At 46.6% G+C, this 23,174-nt stretch overlaps 1 protein-coding gene across 2 annotated transcripts in view; it reads right to left on the bottom strand.

Moving 5' to 3' along the window:
• Positions 1-23,174, bottom strand: part of LOC130123506 (guanine nucleotide-binding protein G(olf) subunit alpha) — a 43,466-nt gene that overhangs the window by 19,183 nt on the left and 1,109 nt on the right. Inside the window, exons 1-5 of one of the 2 annotated variants that reach the window (XM_056292692.1) lie at positions 17,444-17,582; positions 17,051-17,123; positions 16,365-16,419; positions 16,064-16,183; positions 9,017-9,114 (exon numbers count right to left, since the gene is read on the bottom strand). In XM_056292692.1, the coding sequence (XP_056148667.1) occupies positions 9,017-9,114; positions 16,064-16,183; positions 16,365-16,419; positions 17,051-17,123; positions 17,444-17,582 (485 nt within the window). Of the gene's footprint in view, positions 1-9,016; positions 9,115-16,063; positions 16,184-16,364; positions 16,420-17,050; positions 17,124-17,443; positions 17,583-23,174 lie in introns of those variants that run through there. The other variant, XM_056292693.1, reaches the window with a different exon arrangement.

Raw genomic sequence — 23,174 nt, 5'->3', positions numbered from 1 at the left:
GAGAGAGGGGAACGGCTGATCTGCCCCTCCGTTCTGGTGAGAGAGGGGAGCGGCTGATCTGCCCCTCTGTTCTGGTGAGAGAGGGGGAACGGCTGATCTGCCCCTCTGTTCTGGTGAGAGAGGGGAACGGCTGATCTGCCCCTCCGCTCTGGTGAGAGAGGGGAACGGCTGATCTGCCCCTCCGTTCTGGTGAGAGAGGGGAACGGCTGATCTGCCCCTCTGCTCTGGTGAGAGAGGGGAACGGCTGATCTGCCCCTCCGCTCTGGTGAGAGAGGGGAACGGCTGATCTGCCCCTCTGTTCTGGTGAGAGAGGGGAACGGCTGATCTGCCCCTCCGTTCTGGTGAGAGAGGGGAACGGCTGATCTGCCCCTCCGTTCTGGTGAGAGAGGGGAACGGCTGATCTGCCCCTCCGCTCTGGTGAGAGAGGGGAACGGCTGATCTGCCCCTCCGCTCTGGTGAGAGAGGGGAACGGCTGATCTGCCCCTCCGCTCTGGTGAGAGAGGGGAACGGCTGATCTGCCCCTCCGTTCTGGGCGAGCATGTGTTTCATCTGGTCGAGGGCGAGCAGAGAGAGCAGATGGGGGTTTATGTGTACGACTGTCGGTGTTCACCTCGCCGCGCTTCACGTCGGCGCGTTACAGGAGAAAGGGCTCAGGCGGACGCCGCTGTCACGCACGCGGGGACCGCCACAGAGGCGTTCTGTGTCTCACCTTCTGCCGCTGACCTTCCTTTGTTTACAGCGCATTGCCGGGATACTCCCTTTGATTCGGCTCTGCACACGTGACCCTCCACCAGTTTCTGCTCTGCAGTGCTGCTGCTAAAAATAGCCTCAGCTTGCCCTGGCTCCACAGCTAGTTTACATAAGCTCCGAGGGGGGTGGGGTGGAGGGGGGAGCCTCATTGGAGAGAGAGAGAGCGAGAGAGAGAGAGAGGAAAGGGGAGTGCGCTACGGACGACCATGCCACAATCTCTGAGCAGGGAACCTGCAGCGCCACTGCTGTCCTCTAGCAGTCTGTGCCTTTACACTCCCGGCCAGCATCAGCAGTGTGTGTGTGTGTGTGTGTGTGTGTGTGTGTGTGCGCGCGATAGAGAAAGCGAGCGAATGAGATGGAGAGAATAAGAGAAGTGTGTCCGTGCATGCACGCAGTTGGCTCCGTTCCACTCTCGCAAATATCCGCCATTCACCTGCCTCGTTCCCCAGAGTCCACGTCTCCGACTGTCCTTTAAAATGGACGAACACGTTAACTCCAAAACATAGAACTATTTATAGCCACTATCTCCCTACTTCATGTGGAACATCACCCCCCCCCCCTTGCTGGGTTTGTTCATCGCTGTTAAGATTATAAAAGAGCCATCCGAAGAAGACGCGTAACATGGGCCTACATGCAGTCGAACAAAGAAATCATTCTCCCAATCGCACACGAAATACAAAATCTAAAATAAAGGTTATCTCCCGCTGAAAAATAACTTTCCAATCGCCAATAATATCAGTAATGGCCTCTCGAGCTTCGGATTATTTTAAAATGTTGTTTCTTTCCTGTCAAGCATTGTCGGCTTCAGAGGGATTCATACTGTCGTTGCTTTGCAGCCCTCCGGTCTAGGGGAAACGAAATAAAAAACATATCGGCGGCGTGGAAAATCTTGTGATGTGTATAGCATGCTATGCTAGGCGGCTCTAGGCTCCTTGTCCTTCACAAATGACCAGCCAGTCAGCCAGTAGACTGACAAAGGAACCATCTGCACGCGAGAACTACAACCATTTCTTAAACACGTAGAATACTCTAGATCAGAGAGGGGAAACCATTTGACTATAGACATCTCATTATGCAAAATGTAATGAATTCGTATAGGGTTCCTCAGATGACTTCTTGCGCCGCCTGTAGCGCCAAAGTCGGAACAATTGATGAAATATTGGGTTAAATGACGTGCAAGGCATTTGTGGAAAACCTTTCACACACTCTTTGGAAAAAGGCCTCACACACAACTCTACATGCGCTCTGCAGCATCCTCTTAAGTTAGAGCTAGCTAGAGAGAGAGAGAGAGAGAGAGAGAGAGAGAGAGAGGAGAGAGAGAGAGAGAGAGAGCGAGAGAGAGAGAGAGAGAGAGAGAGAGAGAGAGAGAGAGAGAGAGAGAGAGAGAGAGAGAGAGAGAGAGAGAGAGAGAGAGAGAGAGAGAGAGAGAGAGAGAGAGAGAGAGAGAGAGAGAGAGAGAGAGAGAGAGAGAGAGAGAGAGAGAGAGAGATATCCAAATCCCACAGGGGGTTCAAACAACCTTAAGGACAGCACATTGTGGGAGAGATGGAGTCCCTCTGTGCTCCCAGTAGAACAGATTCCACTGAAGACCACAACATCATACAAGAAAAACCCTTCCTAGTTTTACGCTCGCACACACACACACACACACACACACACACACACACACACACACACTTTCATAGTGCCTCCTTTGAATATTCCACAGTCAGCTGACAGCAGGTCATCTGATTTCCGCAAGTGACACAAAGGTTTTTGTTAATCCGGACCAAACAAAAAAGTCTATTAAGGTTTGACACCATTTCAAACAGTGTGTAAGCTCTGCAGCTGCAGACAAGAGGACTACCTGGCCGGTCTGTGGATTTTAACCAACGCAGGCAGCGAGAATTATTCTGTACTGACCAATATTAGCAGCAAGTCAAGTGCCTGTGAAGGACACACAATAATGAGAAAAAAAAATCTATTTAAAGACACATATATCTATATCTATATATAGCCTATCTATGGAAGACAGTAAAACTGGAACACAAATATGAAAATCCCTGCTTGGGATATAGCAAATACTGCATGCTAGTAACCAAGAGATGGCTTCAGTCAGCCTCAATCTCTGCTACCCTAGCTAAAGGCTAGCACACAGACAAAAATAATATATAAATATCAAGAAACTCAAAAGTGACAGAGGAAAAGCAACAGTGGACGTGCACCCGTGTATAAATATCGCTCTCTCGGGCTCTTCTGCGAACAGAAGAGGCTCCTTTTTGAGGAGAGCCAGTGTTTGCAAAGCGTAGCCCCTCTGTTTCTCTAGGCCCTTCAGGGGACCGAGGCTCACAATGCCAGCCATTCTTTGTGTGTTACTGCCCAGATGACTGTGTCAGTGGCCCCAAGGCTGGTGACAGAGTCCCGTGACCACCGCTACACCCCAGCCCCAACCCTATCCAGGGCCTACAAACCATCCCAGCCTTGGTTATAGCTCTGACCCTAAACCCACGTCCTCAGCTCAATTCCCGGCCGGCTTAAATCCCACATCTGCCACTTCCATACCACGATCAGTAGCTGCATCCCCACTACAGCTATCACAGCCATGGTCGTATTTCTGTCCTCCGCTTGTACTCCGTCACAGCTGTAGCAGAGCCCCGGCCCTCCCGTGGGAGCATTGTAAATGTTACACAGGATGGAGCCCATACTGAGGAAAATTTTCTGAATACCTGCAGATTAGAAGTCAACATTTTAAAGGGGGGGGGGGGGGTAATACTGCCTGAGCCTTACCAGACCTCATCTATATTAACTAGGTTATTTCTTGGCAAGAACCATTTTTGCCATGCATGGATGTTACAGACCTCAGTCACCACCCCCTTTCACACACACACACACACACACACACACATACACACACACCAAAACAAGAATTAAAGAAAAAAAAAACTATTTTGTGTAAAATCATGTATTCCATATGCAGTTTGCATTGTCTGAATTTGGACTTGGACACTATTTGATGTATTATGTAACCAGCTGCATTTTCATAATTGTATGATCCATACAGATTCAAACATTAAGCCGTTTCTGTCACTGCCACATTTCAAATGCTGTGCCGGTCATGATTATACTTAATGGAAAACTAAATCCATGACTAGACCAATTTTGCAAACTGCAAAAATGTACAACCAAAGCATGTGATGATGTGGGACTTGTCTTATTTGACCTGGAACGTTCCCTCACCCACCCAAGACATAAAAATCTATAAAACGTGTCAGCTTTGGAACGGCTTTCTCTTCGCTGTCTTGCTTCTCAGCGCCGCTCTCTGCCACCTCTCTCCGAAACGTACCTTAAAACCTCACAGAGGCTTCCACGAAAACTCTCTGAACCAGCGCCACTTCTTAAGCTCGAGTGTCGTCTTTTGTCTCTGGAAAGGTGGGCTACCGGCTTAACAACTTGCCGGCCTGATGCCTATCTAGAGCTGATCCGCTCTGAACAAGCCAAGAATTTACCTCAGAGACCACCAAGACCATGTCAAGGCCTCCGCTCACAACACAGGCCTGTAGACCAGACCTCAACTGCCAGACTGTCTCGCTCTCTCTCACCCAAAGACACCTCCCTCAGACAAGTTTAGATCGTATATTCACGGCCTGAACCAAATGTATTTCAACTAAGCCATCAGCACCGAGAGCCCAACCGAGCTTCCATAACAATTAACAACGATCATCATCTGCACCAGGCGACCTCAGCACAGACCCGGCTGACCCAGCACCTCGGCCAGCCCCGCTGATCAGGGCGAGCCAGTCTAACTACCACTTCTGCATCCTATCCAGGCTGCACTCCCTGCTGACAAACACCCACCCTTCCATCAACGGACTGGTGGTAAACCAATCTCATGCTCAATCTGTAACCGGCATTGTTGTGTTCAACTGACAGTTGTGCAGAATAGGTTTGTACAGAACAGGTCCTTTCTGTTGTCTGTTTTGCCCCCTTCTAAGCACATCAGCCAGTTTGCATTTGAGCCCCTCATTGCAAATTACGTCATTATGGTAAGGCAACTTTAGCTTGACGGTGCCAGTAAACCACTGGTTGCCCAACTGCAATCATGTGTGTCATAAACTGACAATATTATCTGCCTAATATTGTGGTATTCAAGCATTTCTATTACTTGATCAGCTGTCGAGTCATCCCTTCCATTATTCCTTTATAGTCCATTTATGATCCCCACCGGGCGGATGCGTTTGGGTGTGTTTTTTTGTGGGTGTGTGTCTTTCCGCGGCTCATCTCGCATACAACTGGACCAACCAGCCTAAACATGTTTGTGCAGTTATCACTGTATGATGAAGAACCTCTCATGGCTGCGGTGATCCAAAACCTTTGAAAAACATCTTTCCACTATCGCTGCTCCCCCTCTTCAGTCACTCTCTAGCTTGCTTGACCAGCGCCGCTCTCCGTCGCTGCCTGATCTAAGTCAAAGGTGGGCATGCGCGGCTCACATCTAAGGTTGATTCAGCGTGAGCAGCGACATGATCAAAAGTTATTCAAAGAATTTTGATAATCCAAAAAAAAAAAAAAATGCAGAAGTTAAAAAGGAACAACTTCCTCCAGGTTGTAGTCAAACCAGGAAGTGTTGCATATTCCTGTTGCTGCCCGATCCGAGTCAACCGTAGATGTGAGTCAGGCTGTGTGCGAGCATAAACGGTGTACCCAGCTTTATTATATCATAAAAATAAAGACAGGGTTAGGGTCACACCAGAATGGTCCCATAGCAAATCTTGTCTTTTTGGAAAGACATTCATTAGCTAAATGTTTTAGCCTGAGCGCTGCATATTAACAACTTTTCTTTTCCATATTTCCTGTTCAATCGACTTGGGCGCTGTGCAAAAGTCTTATAGGCAGGAAAAAAAAACCCACTGGTTTTTCTGTCCGTGTGTGCGTGCTATCTGTCCACTGCTAATCTCTCATACTACTGGGCCTGTCAGCCTAATAATTATTGTGCACCGTTTTGACTGTATGATCAAGGACCTTTCGTGGTTGCGGTTGATTCAAAACCTTTGAAAAACCTGTTTTATACCGCAACTGAGTGCTACCTCCTCAGCTGGTTTTTCATCTAAGGCCGAGCACCGGAGGAAGGGCAGATATGCCTAGCAAGGATCTGCACTATACTGAGCGCACTTCTCTAGTTTTCAGTCATATTTTTTAATTTCCAAACTTCTAATTTTGATTTCTTTTATTTCTTTACCTGTTGGGTTTCACAGACCGTTGCGCGTCTTTACGGTTAGATAACTAATGTCTTATTTCAATAAGACAACTTCACTTTTATAACTGAACTTAACACACATTTAAATGATCAGATTGATTTTAACAGGCCGAAGTGGGACATTTTCATTCACCCTAACACACTACGCAGCCCTGCTCGGGTTGAGGAGCAGCTTGCATAGCTATGATGCGTACAGCGTGTAGCGTTCACGTCATGGGTTTGAATCCAACCTCGGACCTTTGTTGCGCGTTTGTGTGTGTGTGAAAATAGCTCGTAATCAATCAACACACAGACACACATCGGTGCTCTTAAAACGTTTAAAGGTGCAACGCAGAGGGCAGATCGATGGCTGACAGGATTCCCAAGCATCGATACGAACATGCTCTTTGGCATGACAAGCCGTTCACAAATCGGCCCATGCTTATTTCCAGCCTCTCTGTCCAATGGCCAGTTCAGCTGGAAAAATATATCTGCCCGTGGAACAAGGTCTGTGAAGGACAACAGAGAACTATTGTTTCGAATGGCACAGCCGTCCTATCATCTATAAGCATGAGCATCTAAATAAATGGGAGTTATGGTCTAATCACGGTGCCGTTCGTTGTCCTCTTGTCTGTATATTTTATGAGCAGATATACTGTACACTGTTGTTAAATTGTCCATGAATTGATCATTTCACATTATTTATCCCATGTCCATTGTGTTCGAGTGGGGTGAGCAGCTGCTGCCTGCCAACCTGTTCCTCCTACAAACGACCACTTGTAGGCCAACTTCCTCTATAATTCACTCCCGAGCTTGCCGTTTCATTGGGCTGGGCCAGCCAACACGGCCTCCGGCTTCTCGCGTGTCACATTCTTTATGCAAAACATATGTAAAAACCTCAACATCCTACAGGGGAGAGGGGCTTCAACGAAAACGCGGAGTGGGACACCAGTGGCCCCCAACGTGCGAGTTGGTGTGAACAATAATCATCACACATGGACATGGCTGCTGTCGTGGTGGTGGACATGACCAAACTTCCACCTCCACCCCCACCCCCTCCATTCCCTCCTCCCGAGAGTTCACATAAAGGTTGAGGCTAACAAAGGAAGTAAGCGGGAGGACATGCTGTCTGACCAAGTCTAGTCATCACACGAACACACGATAGTGACATAAAGACAAATAGAATCGCATCTGAAGGTTTTTTTGCCGACTATTTTGATTTCATTATGAAACTTAATACACGTGAACTCATTTTATTTTAATAAAACCTATCCGAAAGCATTGTGGAGTGAGAGAACGAGATGCTAATGTCTAGCTAGCATTTGCTAACGTTGACTACAGAAGATGTTGTTTCACCAAGTTCAACTTCTGCAGAGGATGACAATATCTGATTTTGGAGCGTGTTATTTGACACACACACACACACATAAGTCAACATACAAAAATGACGATTTTCAATACAATATTTTTGCACTACCATACGTATGGGCACACTAAGGACTGCTCATACAATTAACACCGCAAATCAAATACACAACAGCGCTTAAATAACTACACCGCACAAATAAATGAGGAAACACAAAATTGCTCCTGCACACACACACACACACACACACACACACACACACACACACACACACACACACACACACACACACACACACACACACAGGAATAGAAAGAGCCAGAGCAGCGAAGACAAACACAAGCCCTGGACTGTATCAGCTCCACCTTACAGCTTCATGTGACTCCCCAACCATCACCTGACTCTCTCTCTCTCTCTTTCTCACTTTCTTGCCCTCTCTCTTGCCCTCTCGCTCCCCCTCAGTCTCTTCCTTTCCATCGAAGCCATTTTCAGCTGAGGCAAAACAGGGGAAGAACTGACCCCGATGTGAAATTTATGTTCAGGAGAGCGGAGGAATTCAGGAAAACGGCACAGAGGCGGCATGTCTACGTGCTATACCATCTCAACCCATCCTGACACTTCTGCGTGTCCAACCCCGGGCGCAGACACAGCTGACAACAGGACAATAAGTCACTGATAAAGTGCACCTTTGACCAAACCCTGGGAGATAAAGAAAGCCAACCTTTGGGATTAGAGGTGGAGTGGGGGTAGGGGATAGGGGTAACTTCCAGGAGGCTCTGCCCCGCGCTAAATTGTTCATGTCCTGGTGTTTACATCTGAACCCAGAGTCGAGTCAGAGGGGAAGCAGAAGGACAGCATGGTAACAAGTGAGACACTTTGCATATCCAAACTTCCTTTTACAGGCAAGATGAGGGAGGCCCACCACCACCATGTACAAAACCAGCACACCAGGTAGGACACATGCACAACACCCTGGGCTACAGTCCCGACACAGAGCATCCTCCACACCGGGGTTACCAGCGTTTCGGAGCTGCTGAAGTACAGTTTTTAACTAGTCCTGTAACCTATACCTAGGCAGGGAAGGTCAAACCTTTGTTAATGAAAGCAACAGGTCTGGCCTTAGGGACAATGAAATCTGGCCTGTCAACAACACAAGGCAGGATACCACAGTAATGAGATAGTCTCACCAGAGCCATAGGATTATCATTACCACTTCAATATAAACCGCCTTGTCAACTAGAAATGTTAATACAACAAAAATATAATTCGACAGTTGGACATTTCTCTAAACGGCAGGCCGGGTTTTACGTCCCACTACGGGGAAATGTGTAACTGTTGAGGAGCTCCGTATGTTTAGTTTCCAAAGGAGAAACGCAACTATCGCCTGCCGTGCCACACCGTGCCACACCCAGTGTAAACATATCTGCCATACTCATATGTAACATGACATCGGTACACACCGGCAAGTTCGGACAGGACTGACAACACGAGAAAAAGAGGGGAAACCGAGCCAAAACCGACAAAAAAATAAACTAGCCTGCCCGTCCCGACTGTCCGTGTGCTACTACTACTGTAGCACAAATTAGCAACTGAAAGCTTCGTAGCAATTGTGCAGAATCTTCCATGCACCTGTCAGAGTCAAGAGCTCAAAACCGAACCACAAAAATGTCTCGAATGGCTGAACTCACTATTGTGCGCAGTCGATGAGCTGGTACTCGTTGGATCTCTCGAAGCATGCCTTCACTCCTTCATCGTCCCACAGCTTCTTTGCATGTTCAAAGAACTCCTGTTGCAAAAAAAATCAACAAATAGAAGGCTGTTAGGGGGGAAAACACACATACTGCACAACAGATAGACCTAACAGACTTGAGAGTTTGCTGTAGTCATGGAATCAAGGTGTCAGACCTGCAAAATGCATTTTCGAGTAACTCTCACGGGCCTTCACAAAACACACTTACACCTCCGGAGCAATGAAAATGGACGTGGACATATACGCTGACCACAAAAAGCAATGCAGGGACTGTAAAGTTAAACCCTACTCAACTCAGTTTCCCAGTGTTATATAGTATGCCTGAAACTGAAGCTGGGTCATCTTTTTAACTCCGGTAAATCCTTAAAAATGTAAATGATAAATTCCCGGACAGTCCACGGGTGTTAATTCATAATGTAAGTTACGTTAAGTGCTAGTAGGGAGGTTGCGGTACGTTAAATTTAAAGGTAGAACGAGTAGGGTTTTCCTAAAAAAAAAATCAATGTATAGACTCATACAAAAATAATACCTCTCAGTCATCACTTAAGACCCACTAGACATGTGTGGCGGTGTCTGTATCTGCAGAGACCCTGTCCTCTGCCTGTATTTTATTATTTTGCTGTGTACGGGACGTTTCTGGGCGTTAACCTTTGGGCAGCGGGACTCTATAAAAATGCAGCAACCAGGTGCCAGCTCGAGATTGTACCCAGACAGCAAAATGAAACTAACTGGGCCAGATCCGGGCCGGATGTATCACAGCAACTGGCGCGGATCTGCGAAACGGATCCGCCCCAGTGTCTTTTTGGCTTTAGGAGGCCACACTCTGGCCAGAGGCGCGGGGCGGTCTAGGAACGGATGTGATTGCTATAATGACCTGCCGGAATCGGTGCAGAGGCGGGGGGCGGTCTACGGGCGGGTGTGATTCCTATGCGGATCTGCCGGACTGTGGGTGGAAGCGGCCCAGTGTCAGGTGCTATGAGGGTAAGCACACATCCAAGAGGACGCTAAGACAATGGCAGACAGAGTGGCGAAAAGACGCAAATATGGCGAGGCGAAAACGCCGAGCGGACAAAGCTCGTTCCAAAACGAGAGTGTATCCGGGGTTGGCTTTCACCCACTGGCAAGCACTGAAGGAGAGGATGGGGATGAAGAGCGACGAGGAGTTGGCCTGTACACTGGGACGCGTTCTGGCTATTGCGGTCAGGGGGTGTGTCCTTCTGGTGTCGTTGAGCCCGGGGGGAGGGCAACTTTAATGTTGAGTTTACAAACCGCCACTGACAAATCCTACTTGTTCTACCTTTAACAAAAGATGCTAGTTATTCACCTCGTCACCAGGGGGAGTTTATAATTCACCCACCTTTTTTTTTTATTACCGATACATAACTGCTCATACTCATACGCACATAGACCTACATGCACAATCTGTGCCTATTGTTATTGGTAGTGTGTGGGTCTGCATTACACTAACATGTACAACACTAGCACCTGAAAATAACATTTCTAGGAAGTATGGGACATTCTGAAACTGTTTAAGGACACGGAGATGCACTGATATCGCTATTTCACTGCCGATACCAAGTCTGAATCTTTAAGTATCGTCCCACGCCGAGTGCCGATCTAATCAGCTACTTCTGCTGAACAGCGCAGACTTGCACCAATAGTTTGGGGGTCAACGGGCAAAATAATTTAGACGGAATTGGTGTTTTCCAACATTAAAGAAATACAGGTTGGGCCAAAAATACAGTAAATCAAGCCATTTTGCGTTTATTTATGAAATATTTATGACTTGTGGCTTTTGGAACCGGATTTTAGTCTTGGGTAAACTCTCCAATACCGATACTCCATTCTAGCCTGGTATCAACCCCAATACACGATCACCAGTATCGGTATCGGTGCACCCCTGGTTTGAACCACAATCCAAAACTCACACCGTGATTGACAAAACTTACGATGGGAAGACAAGCTGCAAATGGACCACATAAACCATCGAACGTCAGTTTTATTGCCCTTTGTAAAACTTTATTTATCTAGGGAAACTTGACTAATCACACACAGCCACCTGCGTAACACTCAGTCACACCCATTCACACCTGGGGAATGGGTGTAGCTCATTCCCTTGGTTTAACAGCGCGATGATAATCTTTCGCTGTTGGCCGCCGAGCAGCTTAAATACAGCAGTTGGGGTTTGCCTTTGCTCAGGGGCACGTCAACTGTGGCTGAGCTAGGGAAAGGGTATTTTTCCACACACCCCAACACACACACACACACACACAGACACACAGACACACACACACACACACAGATTCGCAGGCTTTCTCAGCTGAAATCGGATTCACACCAGAGACCCGTAACTCATACCTCCACGTCCATAATCTCAAACTTGTGTCTTACGTTTGGCCAAACACGTGGAATACTGTAGATTTAAAGTAATTGCAAAACTCACTAATTTGCTTCAGACATCGTTAAAAAAGAAAATGAGATGGCTGGCAATTAATAATATCCCTTGAAACATATAGGTTGGCAGATTTTCTGCAATGGAGCGAGCATCCATAAACATCAAGCTGTAAATTGCAGCACATAGTCTCAGCTTTTCAGCTGACTTCCTGCTCTTAGACAATGGGCAGCATTATGTGCACAGCTCATATTATCAATGACTTTGAGACATTTCCCGGGACTCTCTATGTGCCCTAAACAAAGATGATTGGTCTTATATCCCTCCTCGCCTCTTAGCCTGCACACATGCCTATCCGAAGGGCCCTTCCTCTCGCCTGGAACTACCACATGACCCCTATGCGCTCCACACTCGGGCCTGCTCTGTGCTCCGGCTGGCTGCAGAGCGGGTGAAAGCCGCCCCAAACCAAAGAAGGATAGGGAGCCTGATAAATGATCACATGCCCCAGGAGATCTCCTCTCCACAGATCCGGTGATCAAGTGCAAAGCAGAGCGACCCGCCGATCTGTTCCTCTCGAGTCTTGCAGGGACATTTCGACATTTTGTTCATTTGTGTTTCTGGGGAAAAAAAATGGGCATGAATATTAGGCCTTAACTTTAACACACATGTGGCCCCTCGTCTGGCAGGCAGAGGTAACCAAAGCACTGCAAAGCTATAGAATCAGCTGTTTACACATGGCCCTGATACCAACAACATGTCTACTTCCTTCACGGTAGCATGATGCTTTGTAGAATACATTCAACTCCTTTACCGCAGCACTGCCTGGTACATTGTATATGGTCATGAGGGGAAATAACCAAGCTTCCTCTGACATAATATGAGGCATCAAATAACTTCCAACTTACACTGCACTGATCTAAAGCGCCACATACCACAGGCCTCTTAACTTATTGCTGACAAAAGACAGGGGGCATGTTCATTTTGTTTTCCGGTGTTTGCGTCTACCTGGGTTACAGCCTTACGCAACCACCCACCCAGCTCATCTAATGCCTGTAAGGTCAGCCTGCTCTTCTTGTGTCTTCGGTGGTACGAGTTCTGAGGTACTAGTTTGCCCAAATTCAACACTGCTACACCAAACATGACACAGAAGGCCCCAAAAACAAAGAAAAACCCAACAATGCAAGCAAATGTCATGCTTGATAGAGAGAAAACAGAGACAGAACGGGGGGGGGGGGTGATGGGGTGTGATGGCGGAGAGACAGACAGAGCAAGAGAGAGGGAGAGAGAGAGAGAGAGAGAGAGAGAGAGAGAGAGAGAGAGAGAGAGAGAAAAAAGCAGTGTATGGTCCTCAGGGCTCTTTTTCACAGAGGCGTGTGACACTGGGCCTTTGAATAAATGCAGTGTGTGCTGCAGTGCCCTACAGAGCAACTGATAACAAAGAGAGAGACCAGGAGGGAGTTCGCTTTTATACACAAGATTTTAACTCTTTCCTGCGCTCTAACCCTAACCCTCTGTCATGCACTTCCGCTCTTCATCCATTAACCGGGAGGCGAAGATCCTCCGGCGACAACCTGGCTAGCTTCAGGCCTTGAGCTACGGGAGTTCAGCGCTAGCATCTGGCGGCGCATACAGCAATTAGCTACGTGATGTCATGTTTCGTGTGCCGGGATCATATAGGTCAGCCTGACTACCAGAAAAAAAAGAAAAAAAAAAGGCCCACATCTGATTTGATGACGCAAGGCAAATCGCCGAGCGGGGGGTGGGGAGGGTGTGGGTTTCTACGCAAATTACCTCAATCACAAGCGGGTGCCTTGACTGAAACTCCTGTGGGTTAACTTCTGATGCACTTACTGGAATGACCAGTAATTTCCCGCAATGTACATCCAATATCCAGCCAGTCAACCGCTCGCTTTAGAAAACCCACCCTCACTACCGCTATCTGATTGGAATAGATCTGTGTTAGATAACAGGCATCCAGCACAGGGAGACCTGACTTTCATGTGTTACTTCAAAAGAGAACAGACAAATTTAGCGAAAAGAAAGCGAGGGAAAGAGAGAGAAGGAGCAACTGCTGGGGATTTGATCTTTCGTAACATTATTCCAAAACAGAGCAGCCCTTCCTGCCACCTTTTGCCCCGCCAACATCAAGGAGCATCAAATAATCAATTAGAGGAATACAAACCCTCCAGGACCAAAACTTTTCATCGCCTGAAAGATCGCCAGAAAAATCAAAGAAAATACTAACCCGATATCGACGGCATGTTTTGGAAGTGCTCTCGTTCTCGGCTGTGGAACGAGAGCACTTCCAAGGGCAGTGCGCTCGGCTTTCTTCAAGAAAAACATCGCAAATTACAAACTGACCCCCCACACACATTGTCCAACAAGACAGTCCCTGATTGACTTGATGTCCATGCAAGCCACCCACTGAGGGTCACGGGTGCGCTCAAGTTTAACTGTGGTCTGAGGGTAATCCGGTGTATCGGTCTATAACTTTGTACCCAAACGCAATTGTAAAAAGTAGTTCAAAACCAAACAACCGACTCTACGAGCCGGGTGATTCTGCGGAGCTGATCCTTGGGTCTTTTGTCGGGAGGGTACTACAATAAAACAAAACAACCAGAAAAAACGAAGAGATTTCATAGGCTGATGCTTAGATACTGTGACCGGTTGAATTTAGCATCAAACGGAGGCCGTTCCGTGCCAAGTCCAACATGTCTGCCGGAGAGACGGCCACACGGTGGTTTAACAGGAGCCTGGGCTTATTTGAATTTGCTCCACTTCAGCTGACGAAGGCTCGTGTAGCTACGGCTCCGGCATTTGTTTCTGGTTTGCATAGACGACCGTTTGTCTCATCAGCCCTTTATTTTCCATAGGCCCACTTTTGTGCCTCGCTGCTGTGGTCAGGTGAGGCAGGCAAAGGGGTTTTCAGAAAAGGGGGTTTTCGGAAAAGGGTGTTGTGGCAATGACGACCAATGGATAGCAACTGCAGGTGCTAATTTAAACATGGAATAAGGCAGACATAGAAAAGTATAGAGAAAGATGCAATGTCATCAAACATTCAAGGTACTTGGAGTTCCTATGCCCAACGCTTTGATATTGGGGGGGGGGGCTATGACATCATTTCTCTGGCCACATACAAATACAGAAAAATACCCTTCCACATTTCATAACGGCGCCAACAGGTGAAAGCCCACAGGTTACTGATTGGACGTGTTCCTGCTAGGCCTGTATTGGATATCAAGCCCGGTGGCGCTAGGTGACAATGTAGTGGTGACACTGACAACAGAGACGAAGCCCGGGACCGATGACAAGCGCAGACACACCAAACAGAGCCGTGTTGTTCCCCTTTGGCCCGGCTGTGCCTGGGAACTCAACGCCGGCTCTCCCCCGCGGCCCGGGCCCACACACTACACAAGGCCTCGACATCACAGCAGCATAGACTAGTGCTTGCAGCCCTGTCAACACCCTCACACAGAGCCCTGTTGGAAAATAACCACCCAGCCCCTTTAGGGGTATATCTCATACTATGTCCCATTAAATAAACAGTGAGAGCATGACTAGGAAACATCAATCCAATGCATCGCAATAGCGCTGCCCGTATGGCATAGTATTGGTATAGGCGATGGTATGGATTAGACCTGAGGACGAGGGTAAATATCACAGCAGTGGGACTCTGAGGCTGTGCAGCACAACCAGAAAACTCCACAAGTCCCCAGCCCACAAGCCCTCCACACTAGACGTCAAGAAAGGTTGTTGGAATTGTCATGTACCAGATAAGAGCTCAGAGATCAAATCCACATATGAAATCCTTTTCCACGATTCAAATTATAAACCAAGTAGAACCAAATTCACACACACGCCATGCTCTTTGTAACAAAATAGGACTATAATGTTGAGTTACTGGATCTGCTTTTAGTGACAGCCAGTACTAACTTGGTTATTACATAACAAGAACAGGGTCTATAAGCATATGACAGCAAAAATTATGTACAATGGATGTGTAACAAAATGGAGAGGCGCAGAGCGCGTAATTCAAATACAACAAATAAATACAAATTTTCCTTTTAAAGGGCCAACAGAGAATGCATTGTGCATTCACATCCATGTGAAAGTCTCAATAAAAGATCAAAAGTCTCAATCGACAGCTTCATGTTCATTTTCCATCGCCGTTTTGTTGAGTTGCTACAGTCCGCTTCAAACAAGGAAGACTTTGAAAATTATGTAAAACATTATCTGTCTTTCCGACACGTGACCTCGCACTATCAGACAGCTGATCACAACTGAAAAGAATCCCATGTTCTTCCACTTGCATTCACATCCAAACATGTTGTCTCCAGCTACTGAAAGGTACAGTATCAGTAAGTTGCCGTTTCCACACCCCCCTTGTATACCAAAATAATAACAAAGTGTATTTGTCATTTGGTGAGAGAATGCCTTAAAACAACAGGAAAATAAGGAGATCTAACAGAATTTTGGTCTGTTTGAGACTAATTTCATCCCCTGTTGTTGGTCATGAGAGAAACTGAAAAACCACACACACACACGCCCACATACACCCACACACGACCAGAAAATGAATGCCAAACATCTTACCTGTGAATAGTCAAAGTCGGAGAGAGGAGCTATGCTTTTGATGTATTCGATTCTGAATTGGTCCTCTGGGTTGGCTAGCGGGACTGGGGGTATTAAAGTGCTCATTGCAGACACTATGGTCTACAAAGCAAAAGGTTTTTTTGGGGGGGGGGGGAGAGAACAAGCATTAAGCAGGGTAAATACAGGATAAATCAAACGATAAGCTCGACTAATCAGTGAAATGGGATTGCCGTGTTCGGCTTACAACTGAGAAACCAAGCACAGATTTAATCGAAAGGGCAACAACACTGATGGAACTCACCACTATGGCATCCTTCACGTTTTTCCGTATGTCTTGGATCTTTTGTTTCTTTTCCCTGAAGTGAAGACAGGGCACAGGCATGAGGCCCAAATGACAAGGTGCGAACTCATCATTACAAGAGACATGGCATATATGTATATATATATCATCAGGGTGTTTACAAGTAGGCTGGGGATTACTGCTGGGTTATAGGGGCCTGCAGCAGGGATGTTCATACGGCTACAGGACTCGTGGGCATTCAGACAATTTTCAAAATAGACCACTGGCGAAATCAATGCCACGCGAAGGGCCTTGCAGCAAAAACACATTATCAATCGGCCCAGAGTCCAAACCCAGCACCCCTCTCGCTGCAGACCACAAACAATGAATGTAGCACTATGTGGCAGCTAACGTCTCAACGTAAGCATACCGGGCATCTCAGAAGGCATAGACAGGGGAGACGTTAGCTTGCTTTGCTCTAGATACTGGGCCCAACAGGCGCTGCAGTGCCCGGGGAGGAGGAGGAGGAGGAGGAGGGAGGGGGGAGGGGGGGCTTCTCTCTCGCTCGCTCTCTCTCTCGCGCTCCTTCTTCTTCTTCGGGGGGGGGGGCGGTTGATACTTTATAACAATAATCTTAGAAAATGGAACGGGCAGTGATGTTTTCAATGGCACACCAACGTGAGAGGCGTTATCCGAATAGCACTCACTCTGCGTTGAAGCCGTTGACGTGTAGGATCCTCATCTGCTTCACGATGGTGCTTTTTCCGGACTCTCCCGCACCTTCGAAACAAACCCACACACACACACGCACACGCACCCACACACACGCACACACACACACGCCAATGTCACCAAAAAACACCAACGACAACAACGAACAACGGCGGACCCCCCCACCCCCCCACCCCTAAGCAAAGGCGGCAGAGCGAGCAAAGCGTTGTCGACGCCGAAGCTAGCTCGTGGGGCTTCGCGTCCATCAACATCCACCCCCGGTGACATGTCGCGAGCGCTGTCAAACGGAGGGGGGGGGGGGGGAGACTTACGTGTTCGGTAAACGAAAAAAGGGGATTGGAGACACGTTCCCGTGTGAAACACCTTACCCAGCAATAACAGCCTGTGCGTCGCTTTGTACGCTTGTCTCTCTTTCTGGAGCTGTTTCTCTATCTTCTTATTCGCCTCTCGTTGCGCCTTTTCGTCGATGCGTTGATCTTCAGTCTTGCTGTTGCCCAAACAACCCATCTTCCGTCGCCTAACGCCTTCCTTCGTGAAAAAAAAAATCGAAAATACGGAACACAAAAAAAAAATTAAATAAATAAAAAAATGTACCAAAAAAAACGACCTCCGACGATGTAGGTTTAAAAGACAGAGAGACTAGAAATAGGTCTGTTTATATATATATATATTTATATATATATATTTTAAAAAAATCTCTGCGAAGCGTCCCCGTCGGAGGGAGGAATACGTTTCCCGGCTACGATTCCGTTCTTAGCCGCGACCGACCGACCGACCGGACCGGACCTTCGGCATCCGCGTCTTTCCAAAAATTGAAATCTCGATTTGACCACAGAAGAAGAAGAAAAAAAAAAAGAAGAAGAAGAAGAAAAAAAAACCACAACCCCCCCCCCACACCAAAAATAGACGCGTCGTTCTGCTCGGGGGGTGACGGGGGGACAAGAATAATGTCAAACGTGCTAAAAAAAAAGGAGAGGAAAAAGGGAGAGAGAGAGAGAGGGAGAGAGAGAGAGGGAGAGAGAGAGAGGGTTTTTCAGTTATGTGGAATCCGGTCAACTGCTCCCCTATACCGTTCCTCCCCTCTCCTCTGAGTATTTTTCTATCTGAATTTCTATCAGCATTTCTGTCCCCTGAACTCAGCACTGCCTCTCTCTGTGGCACCAGGAAGTAGAGCCGCGGCGGAGGAGCCTGGCGTCTCTACAGTACGACGCTCGCGATCCACGCCGATAGCGTTTTTTATTCGCTAAACTCGCCGCGGCGAGAAGCTCGGAGGAGAAGCCATTTCTGCTCGCGTTTTCTCTTTTTTCTCTCTTTTTTTTTTTTTTTTTTAGTCCCCCCGGACTCACCACAATAACCGAGCTAGAAAACTAATGGACGAGGGGCTGGAAAAGTGTCCGCCTCTAACAGTCTGCTTTTTTTTTTACACACGCGCGCATGCGCACGCACTGGCGCGCACGCGCACGCACGCACACGGCTCGGTCGGTCTCCTGTCGGCCAGACATGAACGTGGTGGGCTGCAGCGGCCCTGCTGTCAACCTGTTTTCTTTTTTTTTCTTTTTCTTTTTTTCTTTTCTTTTCTTTTTACTGTTTTCGCTGCACTCGGGTCTGCGTGAGGGACTTTACCTGTAGGACAAACTCGGCATCCTGTACAGATAAATACCCAAGATAAATATAACGCAAACCTCTGCAAATATATATATATATATATAAAAAAGAAAGTCAAGAATATTAGGCTGCTTAGTTTCCAAAGCTCTTCCGTTTCCAAGCACGCACGCACACACACACACACACACACACACACACACCCCACCCGCCCCGCCGCCCCCATCTTATCTTTTTGCGTGCAAGCTATGTAGTCCTTAATTATCTCCGTTCAGCCTGCTTTAGCCATATCTAAAATAGAAAGGGGACTGGGTGTGGGCTTATTTAGGTTGCACTTCTCAGTTTGCGACGTTGCATCAAATTTCAACACTGATTGACCTCTTTTTGCAGGTAATGGTAAGAGCAAAATATCTGCCGATGCCTCTTCCATTATACGTGCCATAAGGGACTACAGGAAACTGTGGACTAATGGGGGGGTTTTGGACTTGAAAACGGAGGTGTTAGCTCTACATTCAGTTCAAGTTCATCATGGAAGCAACTGGCTGCCTGACCTTACCATGCGAGCCAGATCAGGGCACAGCTTCTACCGGCAAGCTATGAAACAGAATCTGCATCAACTTACGGAGACATGTTTAGTCTATATTTGGCTATACAGGTCAAAAGATAGTAGTCTCATCATCCCTTTGGTACTGTTATGGAGGTATCAAGGCCACGAAGTGGTATTTGATTAAAACAAACAAGAAAAACAATTCGAGTGCAAATGGACTTTAAGCCAGAATTAAAAATGCATGTAGATCACCACATTCCACAAGGCAGCTACCGGTGATTATTTGTGTCGCACACACAATGACTGTGCTGCTATAGACAACATTGTGCAAATACTATGCAAATGTTTGTATCATATAGTAAAATGAGTGGAACAAAGTTCTTCTGCATGCAAATCGACATTGACACTCTTTTCATCTGTAGCGGTTAAAAAGCTTCACCCCCCCTCCTCCAGCCCCCCCCACGACACACATACCCACTCCTCTTCCTGCCACCCCCCTCCCCCTCCTCAGAACGCAAGGTCAAAACAAGTGACTGGCCCACACCGCCCTCTAGCGGTTCGACGGCGTATAGCAGCCGAGCTACGACTTTACTTAGTACAGGGACTCCCACGACTGGATCCACATCAGTCCACAGGCGCCCATTTGATAAGATCTTCTCTTCTCAAGCACCCCATCTGAGGAGATTTTGGTAGTTTTTTATGATCTGTGAAGAGAACTGTATTAGCTTACAGTGTCTGTGGACAATGGGCACCAAAACCGATGTGCAAAAAAAAAAAAAGGCCTTTTCTCAAAGCAGAAGACCTACACTGGACCAGTAAAACTCACTGAATGCCAGGGCTGAAGCTTCAATTGATATTTTGAGCCCCTTGCCTTGAAAACTGTGGGCAAAGAACTTTTGTTCGAAGTATCAGCCTGGTGATATATGTGGCCTGCTCACAGACACAAACCCCAAGTCCCAACTACTATTTGGTTTGCTAGGACTTATTACTTTCAAGTGTTCATGGGAAATATAAGCTCTGTGTAGAGCTATTCCTTACAGTAGTGGTGATGGTAAATTCTCTACAGTAAAATAGAGAACTGTTGTTGTTAGAGTTTTTTTTCTTTTCTGTGTGTTGATCTTCTAGCCGGACAAACTGGCCAAGACTTTTTACTGAAGTATGTATGTTTTAGGCCTGCATGTAGAGAAGTAACTTCAAGGTACAGGCCTCCGAAAAACTGTCATGCAAATGATGGGAACCCTTCTTATACTGAATCTAAAGGCATTCTCATTTTGGAGAGAAGCTACTCAGTAAGCCACGGTGTAAATTATATAAAGGCCAAATCCTTGAGCATGGTCCAATGTCCTTTTGCTGTAATTCACTGATATTCAGCAGATACAACAATCAAAGACCATTCATTATTTGCAGTACCGCTATCGATATCATAAAAGACAACAATAATTCACACATGAATAACTTCTGTAGATCATTACAGCGACTGGGAACTCCATGCGATGAGTAGCAAAGTTCAGTGATGGTGAATGACAAAACTCATAAACCCTTCTTACAGAAGGTTTCACATTCCTGGCAGGTACAATGCATGCTGGGTAGTATCTAGAAAACCCTCCAAAACATGACAGTCAGAGTCTCGCCATAGTTTGTTCTTTGACTTTGGCCTCCCATTCTGACTAAACCATTTCATGCAAGCGTACTACATTGCAGGCAGCCTGTTATTCTGGCTCATGAAAGCAGGTGATAAGGCTGAGATACGAAACAGCAAGTGGAGAACATCTAGGAAAGCTGTTACAGATGTTATCAACTGAGCCCTGCACTTAAAATTTGGTCCATTAGGCCGAACAATAAAGCAACTTCCTTTCCAAGAATTAATAGGAACTTGCCTCCCAGCTCCCGTCCATGTTTTCATGTGTGAAGTGGTTTCTATGTTGTACCATAAATCTTGAGGATAACAAAACTAAAAACTCGAGGTATTTTTGCCACATTTTTGTCAACATTATAACTCTGTCTATATCGTCTGTTGTTCGCGTTTCGTGCTAAGATCACACAAAGTTGCTTCCATTTAGCCATGTTACAAAAGGACCTCCTGTAAATATAGCCAAGATGGATGGAAATAAAACTGCAAGTCTTGCAGAAAACGGCCAAACCATTTACTTCATACTTCCCTATGGCTATTGTTATTCAACTTAATATCTGCAGCAAATACAAACAGATAAAGTGACAGAGATTAGCTAGCATATGTTGGCTTGAAATGCAACACTATTTGGAAGGTGTCCATTTTCAGGGGAACACAAACCACCACAGTCCTCTGGCGTGCAACAAGAGTCCTAGCGGAGACCTGCAGGGTAAAAGCGCCTCTTAAGAAAGCCCGTGGCGGCCTGTGGCTCTTGCCGAGGCCCTCGGGTATACCTGGACACACAACTCCTGGATAAATATGATTACGCGGTGATGGACAACAGCCCAAACCATAATGGCAGATAAGAGGCTGAAATTGCCCCGGTAACACAGGTCAAACATTTGCTTGTCTATGAAGAACAGCAGCTTTCAACATCGGGTAATAGAGGAATGTACAGCACTTCTCTGTTTGAGGAGTGGAGCGTCGCTAGCCTGAGCACCGCCTTACGAGACAGACTGTTACATAGCCCCTCTTGCGTGTAAAAACTGATAGGTGTTTACACAGGAATGGAAATTGATAGACATTAATTGCATGTCGTAAAGTTACCACTGAGGACACCATAGCACCTTCTAAAGCAAAGTAACCGAGAGCGATGTGATATGAATTGTGACGCAAGACCGTCCGAGATTGCCCGACTTAACGCTTATCCGTTTGTCTGCCCAATAATTTAAAGCCGGTTTTCCAGATCAGAAGAGTCACGGCGAACAGATGTAGCGTTACAATATAAGCAGCAAACTGAATGGCGGTGGGGGGGATTGTCACGTAAGGTGCGCTGGGTTAGTTTACGCCGAACAACCTGCCCGGTTATGTCAGCAGTTCATAAACCCTGCCAACCACCCAGGTTTTTACGTGTTCTGAACAGCAAGGGGGGTTGGTAAAACAGTGAAAGCGGCGGTTCAGTTTTGGAACCCACTTGTCGCTAACAGACCAAATACAAAAAAACAAAACAAACAAAAGTTCGCTCCCTGCCTTGTTGTTGGGTGATGGGATAAGTGACGTATTGCCTCATGACACATCTGTATCTGACAGCACACATTTTCAGGGGCGGTCGGGATAGTCCCCCTTCCCCGGTATCTACAGCTAAACTGTACTGTCACAGCTAAACAGAGCCCCACTGTCACTCTGGGTAGATAGGATTAGATCTGAATGTATGACAGGACCATGGTTCAGAATAAGAGTATGAACCCAGTGACCCTTGTGATTTATATGGACACAAAGCACCATTCTGCCATATTACCATGTACTATACTAAACTACTAAACTATACTATGCTATACTATACTATGCATTGCTATGGTCCACTATACAAAATTATACTATACTGTACTATACTATACCATACCATACTGTAGTATACTATACTGTACTATACTAGACCATACCGTACCATACTATACTATACTAGATCATACCATACAATACCCTACTCTACTCTACTAAAATACACTACACTATAGGCCTACTCAATATTTACCCTACCATTGTCCTGGTGGATGGGCTACCCTGAACAAAACAATAACACTAACCAAGGGACAGATCAGAACCCTGCTAAGGTAACCTATACAACCTGCCAAGGGAAATGAAATCGGAATAATAAAAATGCCAATAAGTAAGTCATTTGCCACAGCACCTGTGCGATGGCACCTGTAGCATTGGAGAGCCTACCATGCTGTCTGAGGGGGGAAACTGGAGAAAACACTGGGCCCACACTATATCATATATACTACTTGCCATATGATATATATTGCATAAAATGTCATGTTATACTATACTATTGTAC

The sequence above is a fragment of the Lampris incognitus genome, chromosome 14, assembly GCF_029633865.1.
Source record: "Lampris incognitus isolate fLamInc1 chromosome 14, fLamInc1.hap2, whole genome shotgun sequence".
Classification (NCBI taxonomy): Eukaryota; Metazoa; Chordata; class Actinopteri; order Lampriformes; family Lampridae; genus Lampris; species Lampris incognitus.
This window is presented reverse-complemented; position numbering and strand designations above follow the sequence as displayed.